This window comes from Siniperca chuatsi, linkage group LG4 (genome assembly GCF_020085105.1).
Source record: "Siniperca chuatsi isolate FFG_IHB_CAS linkage group LG4, ASM2008510v1, whole genome shotgun sequence".
Lineage (NCBI taxonomy): Eukaryota > Metazoa > Chordata > Actinopteri > Centrarchiformes > Sinipercidae > Siniperca > Siniperca chuatsi.
In genome coordinates this window covers 2,188,696-2,202,324 of record NC_058045.1, presented here as the reverse complement: position 1 = coordinate 2,202,324, position 13,629 = coordinate 2,188,696, and the positions used below count along the sequence as shown (strand labels likewise).

At 39.8% G+C, this 13,629-nt stretch overlaps 1 protein-coding gene across 7 annotated transcripts in view; it reads left to right on the top strand.

Moving 5' to 3' along the window:
* The window catches only part of ctcf (CCCTC-binding factor (zinc finger protein)), a 39,735-nt gene extending 27,259 nt beyond the window's left edge, over positions 1-12,476 (top strand). For 6 of the 7 annotated variants that reach the window (XM_044193212.1, XM_044193213.1, XM_044193215.1 and 3 more), the window contains 9 exons: positions 3,784-3,954; positions 4,109-4,242; positions 4,538-4,658; positions 5,116-5,265; positions 5,393-5,553; positions 6,022-6,204; positions 6,318-6,450; positions 6,537-6,782; positions 9,317-12,476. In XM_044193212.1, coding sequence (XP_044049147.1) covers positions 3,784-3,954; positions 4,109-4,242; positions 4,538-4,658; positions 5,116-5,265; positions 5,393-5,553; positions 6,022-6,204; positions 6,318-6,450; positions 6,537-6,782; positions 9,317-9,564 — 1,547 coding nt within the window. In that variant the 3' untranslated portion in view covers positions 9,565-12,476. Of the gene's footprint in view, positions 1-3,783; positions 3,955-4,108; positions 4,243-4,537; positions 4,659-5,115; positions 5,266-5,392; positions 5,554-6,021; positions 6,205-6,317; positions 6,451-6,536; positions 6,783-7,423; positions 7,698-9,316 lie in introns of those variants that run through there. The other variant, XM_044193219.1, reaches the window with a different exon arrangement.
* The last annotated feature ends 1,153 nt before the right edge of the window (positions 12,477-13,629 follow it).

Below are 13,629 nucleotides of genomic sequence, written 5' to 3'. Positions count from 1 at the left end.
CGGGAGGGGTCTGACCATGTGCCCCAGCTGTTCCAGCACCAGTCTCTCCAGGGTCCTCATTATGTGGGAGGTCAGTGCCACCGGTCTGTAGTCCTTGGAGCCACTGGGATGCGGCGTCTTCGGCACAGGAACGAGGCAAGATGTCTTCCACAGAACAGGGACCCTTTGAAGACTTAGGCTCAGGTTGAAGACATGTTGAAGGACTCCACATAGCTGGGGGGCACAGGCTTTTAGCACCCTGGGGCTAACTCCATCGGGGCCTGCAGCCTTGTTTGAGTGGAGTTTCATCAGCTGTCCATTCACCTGGTCAGTAGTCAGACACACAGGCGGGGGAGGGTGGGGAGTCATCAGTGTGAAGAGGGCCGTTAGTATATATATATATATATATATATATATATATATATATATATATATATATATATATATATACTAATATATATATTAGAGATATAGAGATATATATATATATATATAGAGAGAGAGAGAGAGATATATATATAGAGATATATATATATATATAGAGATCTATAGAGAGAGAGATATATATATATAGAGAGAGAGAGAGAGATATATAGATATATATATATATATAGAGATATATATATATATATATATATATATATATATATATATATATATATATATATATATATATATATATATATATATATATATATATATATATATAGAGAGAGATATATATATATATATATATATATATATATATATATATATATATACACAGTTGTATGCAAAAGTTTAGGAACCCCTGACAATTTCCATGATTTTCATTTATAAATATTTGGGTGTTTGGATCAGCAATTTCATTTTGATCTATCAAATAACTGAAGGACACAGTAATATTTCAGTAGTGAAATGAGGTTTATTGGATTAACAGAAAATGTGCAATATGCATCAAAACGAAATTAGACAGGTGCATAAATTTGGGCACCCCAACAGAAAAATCACATCAATATTTAGTAGAGCCTCCTTTAGCAGAAATAACAGCCTCTAGACGCTTCCTATAGCCTGTAATGAGTGTCTGGATTCTGGATGAATGTATTTTGGACCATTCCTCCTTACAATGGTTGATGGTTGTCGAGCATGGACAGCCCGCTTCAAATCACCCCACAGATGTTCAATGATATTCAGGTCTGGGGACTGGGATGGCCATTCCAGAACATTGTACTTATTCCTCTGCATAAAGGCCAGAGTAGATTTTGAGCAGTGTTTTGGGTCGTTGTCTTGTTGAAATATCCAGCCCCGGCGTAACTTCAACTTTGTGACTGATTCCTCAACATTATTCTCAAGAATCTGCTGATATTGAGTGGAATCCATGCGACCCTCAACTTTAACCAGATTCCCAGTACCGGCACTGGCCACACAACCCCACAGCATGATGGAACCTCCAACAAATTTTACTGTGGGTAGCAAGTGTTTTTCTTGGAACGTTGTGTTCTTTTGCCGCCATGCATAACGCCCCTTGTTATGACCAAATAACTCAATCTTTGAAACTTTGTTTCATCAGTCCACAGCACCTTATTCCAAAATGAAGCTGGCTTGTCCAAATGTGTGTTTGCATACCTCAAGCGACTCCGTTTGTGGCGTGTGTGCAGAAAAGGCTTCTTTCGCATCACTCTCCCATACAGCTTCTCCTTGTGCAAAGTGCGCTGAATTGTTGAACGATGCACAGTGACACCATCTGCAGCAAGTTGATGTTGTAGGTCTTTGGAGGTGGTCTGTGGGCTGTTTTTGACCGTTCTCACCATCCTTTGCCTCTCCAATATTTTATGTGGCCTGCCACTTCTGGCCTTAACAAGAACTGTGCCTGTGGTCCTCCATTTCCTCACTATGTTCCTCACAGTGGACACTGACAGCTTATATTTCTGCGCTAACTTTTTGTAGCCTCCCCCTAAACCATAATGTAGAACAATCTTTTTTTTTCCAGGTCATTTGAGAGTTGTTTTGAGGCCCCCATGTTGCCACTCTTCAGAGGAGAGTCAAATAGAACAACAACTTTCAATTGGCCACCTTAAATACCTTTTCTCATGATTGGATGCACCTGTCTATGAAGTTCAAGGCTTAATGAGCTCACCAAATCAATTGTGTGTTCCAATTAATCAGTGCTAAGTAGTTACAGGTATTCAAATCAACAAAATGACAAGGGTGCCCAAATTTATGCACCTGTCTAAGGGGTTCCTAAACTTTTGCATACAACTGTATATATATATATATATATATATATATATATATATATATATATATATATATAATAAAAAACTTTGTCTTTTCTTCACCTCCACGGGTGGTCTCATCCTTGAGCTCGGGTCCTCTACCAGAGGCCTGGGAGCTTGAGGGTTCTATATCTATATATCTATATATCTATCTATATATATATATAGATATATATATATATATATATATATATATATATATATATAGATATATATATATATATATATATATATAGATATATATATATATATATATATAGATATATAGATATATAGATATATATATAGATATATATATAGATATATAGATATATATATATATATATATATAGATATATATATAGATATATATATATATATATATATATAGATATATATATAGATATATATATAGATATATATATATATATATAGATATATATATATAGATATAGAACCCTCAAGCTCCCAGGCCTCTGGGAGGACCTGAGCTCGGAGGATGAGACCACCCGTGGAGGGTGAAGGACAAAGTTTTTTTTATATATATATATATATATATATATATATATATATATATATATATATATATATATATAGCAATTCTGCACTTTTCTAATCACAATAAAGAGCTGATCTTTATAATAACCTCATGAATTTATAACTTAAAGCTTTGTATGTGTTTCTGAGGGGCGTCACTTCTGTAAAAAATGAAGTTAAAAGAATCGCCTTGTGTGATGATCTGCAGGGAGGGCTGCTCGTCTCTCTCGCTCTCTGTTTAGAGACAACAGACAAATACGTGGAATAAGTACGTAATTTACATAATAAATTTAGTGGGTGGGCAGATCTTAATGTTTCATCATTTGAGGGGGAATCACTCCAGGAGAACAGCGGGTAGAGGGGCAGAGAAATCAAAAGGGCTGGCAAGTATGGGATTTTGTTTATCAGAATCAGATCATTTATATCATATATAATATCAATTTATATCGTATAATAGATTATCAGTCCGTTCTCTTGCCAGATTTACTCGTGGCACGCAGAAAAAAATAGACGCCGAATCTATTGCTGCTGAGCGTGAGTCGACCGCGGAGCCCAAGTACAAGTACAGTCAGTACAAGTACAGACAGCCCAAGTGGTTAACATGGGCACCGAAAGGAAGTGGGCAGAGCTTCACGGCACTTCCATATCCTGTGTGTCCGTGCCGTCATGTGTAACAGGTCAGGGTCTAGACAGAAGAGTAAAGATTGCCCTGATTAGTTTCTGTCCAGAACCCCCTGTGCTTATTAGTTGGCTGTATAAAATATATGTATATTTTACTCTGCACTGAGTTGAGTGGACATGTAATGCTGAAAGTAATGAAAATTTAAAATAAAAAATTCAGGTTAGTGTTTGGTAACGCTGGGTAATAATTCAATATCATTGCATTTCAAAATTCTGTTGTCCAAATTGTTTTCAGTTATGCTCCTACGATGTTTAGTAGGTCATTGTTTTGCAATGAGACAGCGGCTGTGGGATTATGATACAAAAACTGTTACTGAATCTGAAGTCTTTGTATGTCATTGTTGCGTGATAGGAGTGAAGAAGACATTTCAGTGTGAGCTGTGTAGCTACACGTGCCCTCGACGCTCCAACCTGGACAGACACATGAAGAGCCACACTGACGAGAGACCTCACAAATGTCACCTGTGTGGAAGAGCCTTCAGGACGGTCACCCTGCTAAGAAACCATCTCAATACACACACCGGTATTCACTAACACACATCTTCATAAAAACGTTATACTCCAATGAGACCAAAATAGTAGTAGTTTAGACGATACAGACGAATGAGTTTCTTGAGTTTTTCAATACCATGCAAGGATAGCTTACACGTACGTGTCTTGTTTTTTTATTTATGCAGGAACTCGTCCACACAAGTGCACAGACTGTGATATGGCTTTTGTGACTAGTGGAGAGCTGGTTCGTCATCGTCGCTACAAACACACACATGAGAAACCCTTCAAATGCTCCATGTGTGATTATGCCAGTGTTGAGGTAAGCTCCTGTCTGCTTTATGTTCTTGAAGTTTTACAAAGTTTAAAGTTCAATTTAATTTATTACCTTTGCTACATTAATCTCCATCCACATCTGCTCATCCAGGAGTGAAGAAGAGTAAAGGATAAATTCACAGTTCTGTAGCCAGCAGCACTAAGTTAAAATGTGTGTCTCTGATAGTAGATATACAACCACTCTCCTCCAAGAGTCCAAAACAGTTACTAACTGCAGGACCTATCTATTGGCATATACATTTTTTGCTGTAGTGTTCTGAAATGTGACTGTGTTTGTGTAGGTGAGCAAACTAAAGCGCCACATTCGTTCTCACACCGGCGAGCGCCCATTCCAGTGCAGTCTTTGCAGTTACGCCAGCAGAGACACATACAAGCTGAAGAGACACATGAGGACACACTCAGGTAAAACTGACACCATAACTGCTTTTCTGTATTTATAAAGCAGTGAAGGAGGACAGAGTGGCATATATCACTTCAGAGATATAGGACCAGTTTTGTTTTTTATTTTGGGGAAAACCTCATATCAACTGTCATATGAAAGAAGTTCTAGCTCCCTTACAAAATAATTTATTCAAATCAAGGTCATTTTGCTTTTGCTAAGCCCCTACTCCATTAATTAAAAATTACAATCAACTACAAAGCTAGAATTTTCACTTGTAATAAGTGAAATTAGGCTATACTGATGGATGCAGTATTGTTAAAATCTATACTTCTGGGGTAATACATACATTGTGTTTCATACCTCCTACCCTATTCTTACCGCTTAGGATTCTTTTGTATTCTTTTATTGTTCTGTTAGATACGAAACATTAATGAGAACATTGAACAGTGATAAACCTGTGTACATGCCTCTTCTCAGGAGAGAAACCTTATGAGTGCTACATCTGCCACGCCCGATTCACCCAGAGTGGAACCATGAAGATGCACATTCTGCAGAAACACACAGAGAATGTGGCCAAATTCCATTGTCCACACTGTGACACTGTCATCGCACGCAAGAGTGACTTGGGTAACACACACACACACACACACACACACACACAGTGTAAACTTGCCAGATAGGCAAGATAGTTTACTTTGCCATGTTGTTTCATTCCCCTAATGTGTTTTTTCTTGTCATCCATGTGGATCTCCAGGTGTCCATCTGCGTAAGCAACACTCATTTATTGAGACTGGTAAGAAGTGTCGTTACTGCGATGCCGTTTTCCACGAGCGCTACGCTCTGATCCAGCATCAGAAGTCCCATAAGAATGAGAAGAGGTTCAAATGCGACATGTGTGACTACTGCTGCCGACAGGTGTGTGTGGGTTTCCATACTCCTAGTAGCAAATGAGTAGTTCCACTTGAAAATCAGATATGGATCAAATTAGTTATTAATATGACTAGGAGTCTACAGCCATCCTAGCAGCTCTGTGAGTTGTTATGTTACTATGTTGTCTTCATCTCAGTTTAGCATGTTAGGTAGTAGATGTTAAGTAATTTTACTGTATGAGTAAAAAGTTTGCCCTGCTCTTGGTGCTAGAGGAAAAGTCAGGGGATCACCAAAGTCATTAAGATTCATCTTCTGAGGACCATGACTTACATGGCCATCCATCCAGTAGTTGTTGCGATATTTCAGGATCAAAGTGGTGGGCAGACTGGCCAACAGATCGACATTGCCATCCATAGGACCTTGTCGCTACCATGACTAAAAATTGGAATGGATTTATAGTACTGTCTGTGTAAGAATGGTTTTTAATTGTGTGTCCCATGTTGCTGGGTCCAGGAACGCCACATGGTGATGCATCGTCGAACTCATACTGGAGAGAAACCATACGCCTGCAGCCAGTGTGAGAAGACCTTCAGACAGAAGCAGCTGCTGGACATGCACTTCAAACGCTACCACGACCCCAACTTTGTCCCCACCGCTTTTGTCTGCCCCAAGTGTAGTAAGACCTTCACTCGCAGGGTAAGGGACACTTCTTTCTTGCTGTCACACACCTGAAGTGAACTCTTAGTTGGTTCAACATGTGCAAATGACTAATAAGTTATAAAAGTCAATAGAATATCTTGTTCTTGTAGAACACCATGGCTCGCCACGCTGAGAACTGCAGCGGTGAGGTGGAGGATGCCGAGAATGGAGCTCCAACCCCGAAGAAAGGGAGGAGAGGAAGAAAGAGGAAGATGAGGAGCAGGAGAGATGAGGATGACAGCGGTGAGAATTTGACGTTGTATGCAAGTGTTTGATCAGTTGTGATAAGTTCACCTGATATCTGTCTTTGTTGTATCTCTGTCATTCAGAGGAGGATCAGGCTGAACCAGACGAAGAGGAGGAAGCTGAGGGGGAGGGGGAGGAAGAAGCATCACTGCTACAGGAAGAGGAGGAGGCAGAAAGCATGGAATTGGACCAGGCCCCTGCCGCTATCCCAGTACCGGCTCCTGACGAGCCACCGGTCAAGAGGAAACGAGGCCGACCCCCAAAGAACGCCCCCAAGCCTCCAACACCCAGCAAGTCAGTCAGGGTGGCTGCCAAGACGACTCCTTCTGGTGAGAACACTCATAGTATTTATTAGACAAGGAATTAGACCATGTAGAGCTGTAACGGTTCGCGTATTCGTGCCGAACCGTCACAATATGGGGGTCATGGTCCGGTCCACACAGCTGCATGCAGACTACATGGTATGTAGATTGATCCACTCAATGCAGACCTAAAGTTCACAAGCGCGAGTTCCGCCCGGAAACTTTTAGCCGTTCGCTGTTAGCAGCATGTGCTGAGGTTAGCACAACATGCTGATTGGCATGCCAGTCAGTCGCAATATGCCTGGATTCAGACAGGGCTGTGCAGCGGAGTGTGGGGGTATGGGCGTGTTTATTTGTGCTTAGAAGTGAACTGCTATGAAACAATCTAAAAATAAGCTTTTATTTCTCTGATTCACCAGCTTTCTCGGTACCGGCGCGCCCTCTACTTATTCATTCTATAGGTCACTCGACCAGCACTGTCTGTCTCTCTCTCTTTCTTTCTTTCTCCCTCTCTCTGTCTCTCTCTCAAATAAATGAACACAAACCAAAGTAAGCTTCTTGGTATCGCTATTTGTTTTTAGACTGCAAGTCACACACGTTTCACCGCAGCGTGATGTCGGGTTGCGTTTCTCCAAAGGTTGAGTCTGTTTCCATTTTTTCCGCCACAGGTCACTGTGTTTTTTCCCGGCACCCCCCTGCGGTCCCGCTGCCGCAGCCTAAACACACTACCCCCATTAAAAATGAATGGGGGGACTGGTATTTTCGCCACAGCGCCTGATTCTGTCTGATTGCAGCCTGCGGAAAGTGAAAATGAAACGCCGGAGCTGGAAGACCCGCCTTGACCTTTAAATCAGTTGTTTGGGAACAATTTGGATTTGGGCTGTACCAAACCCGCTTTGAACCATGACTCCTAAATCGGGGTATTAACCGAACCCTAACTTCTATGTACTGTTACACCTCTAGTCACATGTAATATTTAAGTACTATAAAAGCACATATACCATTGCTAAAAATAATCATGATTTTATATTTAGTGTGGTTAGTCATGGTCAAACTGCTGATTGGAACTATCCAAGTATTGCAGCTGATGATGACTAATTCATTTAAAGATTTAAGATAAGAATGGATGTTATTTTACCGAATCTTACATATCATACCATAACATCCCTGAAATACTGATTAACTGAATATACACGAACAATCTATAGCGACCTATCAAGCAACAGCTTTCAGAAAGGTCAGTCGATACAACATTTATGATGTGTCAGAACTGTAAAACTAGAAATCTTAGGTTGCTTGTTGGACCTTTCTATCTATCCTGTAATTTAACATTTTGATTAAATGTAATGTCAGTTTCTCTTTGCAACTCTGGGAGGAAAACATAGCTGCAGTCATTTTCTCCTTCATTGCAATTCTGGCAAGGTAAACGTTAGAAATCATTACCATTACTATTACTTTACATCTCTATGTGGATCTTGAATTGTGCTACTGTATGTTCTCTTTCCTCCTGCACGCTCTCTCTCTCTCTCTCTCTCTCTCTCTCTCTCTCTCTCTCTCACTCTCTCTCTCTCTCCCCAACCGGTCGAGGCAGATGACTGCCCTCCCAGAGCCTGGTTCTGCTCGAGGTTTCTGCCTGTTAAAAGAGAGTTTTTCCCTGCCACTGTCGCTAAGTGGTTACTCATGGTGGGAATTGTTGGGTCTCTGTTAATAATATTATAAAGACTACGGTCTAGACCTACTCTGTATGAAAAGTTACCTGAGATAACTTCTGTTGTGATTTGGCACTATATAAATTTAATTTAATTTAATTTAAATAGTACAGTGCTGTGTACAGTGCTAAACACCACAGCATTGTACCTGGTATGTAGTGCATTGCATCATGATGTTGCCCTGCGCTGTGGCAAAAGCTGAGGCATGTACCCTTTTTGTTTGTTTGTTTTAGCTGGTATTGTCTCAGTCAAAAGAGAGGGTAAGTCATGCCTCTGTCTTAGTGAGGACATTTGATGACTTAGAATCAGAAATACTTTATTGATCCCCAAGGGGAAACTCTTTTGTTACAGCATCTCACCTTTACTGTAGTGCGCACAGGAATAGAAGTACTAGCAAAAAATATAATACACTATAATACAGGTCAGAAAATAAATACCAAGTACCAAGTGGGTATAAGTATAAAATAAAATAAGTGTGAAGTACCAAGTAGGTTTACCGGTTGATGATAATAATATGGTATAAGGTAATAGTGCACAAATCAAAAAAACAAATCAAAAAACTAAAATAACAGAATAAATCACAACTGAATTGTAAACAAACTTGTCTTGGAAATACTCTGCAAAGCATGACAGGAAAGGTTTCAGTTACAAAGTACATGTGTGCTCACTATGCGAAATATAGAATTTTAACATAAAATCAGCCTACAGATAAAGACCAGAAGTAATTTCAGTCATTGTCTTGGCACCATCAAATAAATTCCATTCTTTCCTGTGCCAGGTGTTCACTTCACTTTTATTCCCATAACCCTTGAATGCAGCACTAAAGTATGTCTTTGTTGTTGTGTTTTGTAGCTGCTGCCATCATTCAGGTAGAAGATGAGAGCACTGGAGCAGTGGAGAACATCATAGTGAAGAGGGAGGATGGCGATGCCTCTGCAGCGACACCTCTGGAGCAGGGAGTGGCCCTGACAGTGGAGGGGGTGGGGCTAGATGGGGAAGGGGTGGAGACTGTCGAGCTGGCTGTGAATGAGGAAACAGCGGCCGCTGCTGCCAACGGAGATCTGACACCAGAGATGATCCTCAGCATGATGGACCGGTGAACAGAACACACAGCCACACACGTGTAGCCGGACTATGAGTAAAATTGGCAAATACACATTAACATCTCCACATCCTTGGCCTTCACCTGATGTTCCATCTGTGTGAGCTTTTAATGGCACACATTTTGCCTCTATTAAAGTGGCTGCAAAAATGGTGGCAGCAAAAACAACCATGCACAAAGAAGGGAAGCAGTATGTAAATACTACATGTATATCGACCTGCATACTGATGTTTGTGGGTCTCTCTCACACACACACACACACACACACACACACACACACAAAATACAAGATCCCACTGCACATACTTGTCATCTCCCACATCATATACAGATACTGACAGACTGCTCCTTGCTCTTAAATGCTTTTTTCAGTTTGAATGTCTGAATGAATCATTGTGTATTTTGCTACTTGTTTCTACCCAAAGCCACATCCTGTGTCAGTCTCTACCCACACACTGCAGTTAATTTTCAGCTCCTCTCCATGTTGCTCTGCCAAAAGAGAAATTACTTGATCTACTTCACTTTGATTTTCTGCTGGCCTGCTTGCTGTTCTTGCAACTATGCTGATTTTGCAAATTCCAAGCCTTTATATGTGTATATATAGATATAAATGTAGTTTTTCCTAATGAAACATAGTACACGGTACTTGAGTTTTCCTCTGAGATACCACTTGCTCTCGGTCATATGATCAGTATATCCCCCCCCCAAAGTATGATTTCCTCCTTGGCTCGTGTAAACACATGGTCCATGTTGTGGTGTTATTAGTTGGCTGTTTGTATATGGAGGCTTTTATAGTAGGAACAGAAGGATTCTTCTTACATGAGCGAATGGGCACAGGCAGATACAGTCAAATTAACTGAAGTCAGTGAACTGTTTTTCAACTGTCTAGTTCACCAGCACCCAACCTTGTTCTAATGGAAATGCGCCCTCAGTCAGCTCAGGAAATTAAATACTTGAGATCGCTGCTAATTAAGTTTCCCAGCACCAACATAGTTTGAGATGAAGTTCATTTTAAACTGTTTTCTATTTTCTCCTACTTATCACTGATGGAAGATACTTGTCATTCATAGCTAATGTTCCTTGTCCTCCTCCTGTTCCACATTTTGAAGGAGAAAGTAGATAGTTTGCCATCACATAAACTGAATGATCCCTGCCAGTTGGAGAAAATATGGATAATCCTGATTTGGTTGGTAAAACATTGTACTGTAGTTGTGATTTTTGAACATTCCAAATACTTTAATTGGAATGGAACATGGAATTATGTCTATGCATTTGAATCATCTCACTTGAAGTAATCAGCAGTAACAAACTCCAACATTGTTTTGCAAGGTAATACCAGGCTGCCCCCCCCCCACAATAATCAGTGATCACCAAACACGTTTTGCATGTAACTACACATTTTAAACCCTTTGCTTTTTGATTTATTGTGAACCTTTTTTAATGTTTTTAAATAGCTGATTTGGAGATGTGTTGGTTAAAAGTTGTTTGTTTTTTTTTTTTTTTTTTTTTCTTTTGTTAGTGCCATACCTGGTACTCCATATGCTGAGTCTATAAAGGTGATTTGCAAAATTACCTTTCCATCATGCTTTCCTTCCACAGATAAGCCCCTCCAAACCAAACTGAATTGAACTAATCTGAATCACTATCATTTTTCTGTCTATATTCTGTTGCTCATAGCTATGTTGTATAGCTTTGATACTGTTTTACAGTTTTCATGTTTGGCCATTTTGCAGTTGCCACTGTGTTTCTCTGCAGTTGGTTCAGTTCGGTAGCATGACAGAAGCTTTGTCCTATTCTGTTGGCCCAAAGTTGCGAGGTTAGTTTTACCTATAAAGGAACAAGAGGTTTTTGAGTATCTGCTGAAAGAAAAAACTGTTTGGCACCCATCTAAAAACTCATAGTGAATAAAGTCCATCTAGTAAATTGTATGTAAGAACAACAAAACAGCCTTCTTGTTCTTTTTTGACAGGTTTTCATACTGTTTTTGGAAGCTGTGTATTTGTTTGTTGTGCTATGTGACTTAATTAAGTAATCAAGATCAGCACTGGACTAAGGCCCTGTTAGCCCAAGTCTTGCAGTTCTACTAGCCCTCAGCTTTCAGTCAGTGTCCATTTGTAGCTGATACTGAGGTATGTCCTCGCCTTGGCCCAGGCCAGTCACTCCAAATGAGAGCCCTGATTTTTATATTTACAAAAACACAGGATTAAGATTGCTTGTGTGAATCAAGGTTAGAACAAAAAGGAATCTTCATGGTCCAAATCTCAACAAATCGTATGATTTGAGTCTTCTGAAGATGTTAATCTTAGACTAAGGCTAAAAGCTCTGAAGTGACAGTTTGACCACAGGTTATGATGGTTATGTGGCCTTCCTTTTATTACAGCAATACCTGTTATTGTTAGACGGAACCATTTCCTCTGTAAAACAACTTTGGTTAGATGCCCAGTATTGTAAAAACCAGGCTGTAAGGAACCATGGACACAGAAATGGTCACAGAAGATAGTAGTGTCAAGATACTGCTAGAAGGTATGTGAGGAAATCAATGTTCATATATCAAATTGACACTTTTGCAAGAATCATTTAGAAACATCAATTGTGTGAGTGTACTAATATGGTCTGAGATCTCATTCTGTAAAACATGAAAGAACAAAATTTTCTGTTATCAATCTATCATGTTATTGTTCTGCAGGAGGATGGATGGAAGATGGATGTTCGATTGTTCCCATAGCAACAGTATTGTTTTTTGTTTGCACATAGCTTGTTTGATTTGGCAGAAGAATTGAGAGAACAGTTTTAAGTTGGTTTTAAACACATTACTGTTTTAAGACCAAGAAAACAGAAGAAACCTTTGTCATGTAATTTTTGAAGATGAGACACTGTACAGCTGATGAAAAATAAAATCATTCTAATGGGCCTCTGACTGCTGCATGCTTTTGTTCTTTCAATTAGCTATACAGTTGTGGGGCGGTGTTGTGTTGAAGGAGGTTTAAACAAGCATGTGTATATGTGTATTTAAGCCCATGAGTTTTTTTCCAGGTCAATACAGCAAAATATATGTGGAGCTGGATGATATGGATAACAATAAAATCTTGATATTTGTCATGTTTTTCATTTCAAAAGTTACAGTAAATATAGGACATCAGATGTTGCCTGCTTCACTGAAAAGTCCATTCTCAATGTATGTGCACTGGCACCTTCAAGATTCTACATCACATTTATGTAAGTTGTAATGTCACAAAATCCTACTTGTATACAAGTGTTAAACTGTGAAAACAACCCTCTAGTGTCAAACTCTGCACATACAGTACATCATTCTGCAGGGTGAAGGCCAAATAACCAAGTCAAGGAACATTAAGAAAAACACATTTTTGAGTGGAGGAATACTCTAAATATGCAAGTCAGAATCAGAAATACAGTGGTGTGAAAAAGTGTTTGCCCCCTTCCTGATTTCTTATTTTTTTGGCCTGCATGGAAGAGTTCCAAGATGGAAACCAGTGCTGAGCAAAAAAAACATTAAGGCTTGTCTCATTTTTGCCAGAAAACATCTTGATGATCCCCAAGACTTTTGGGAAAATACTCTGGACTGACGAGACAAAAGTTGAACTTTTTGGAAGGTGTGTGTCCCATCACATCTGGCGTCAAAGTAACACCGCATTTCAGAAAAAGAACATCACACCAGCAGTAAAATATGGTGGTGGTAGTGTGATGGTCTTGGGTTGGTTTTTTTGCCCAGTCTCTTTCTTTTGGTGGAGTCATGAACACTGACCTTAACTGAGGCAAGTGAGGCCTGCAGTTCTTTGGATGTTGTTGTGGGGTCTCTGAATGGCTGAAGAAGAACAAAATGAAGACTTTGGAGTGGCCTAGTCAAAGTTCTGACCTGAATCCTATTGAGATGCTGTGGCATGACCTTAAAAAGGAAGTTCATGCTCGAAAACCCTCCAATGTGGCTGAATTACAACAATTCTGCAAAGATGCCAGCACTGGCCCAACCAGTTATTAGGTTTAGGGGGCAATCATTACTCACACAGGGCCATGTAGGTTTGGATTTTGTTTTCCCTTAATAATA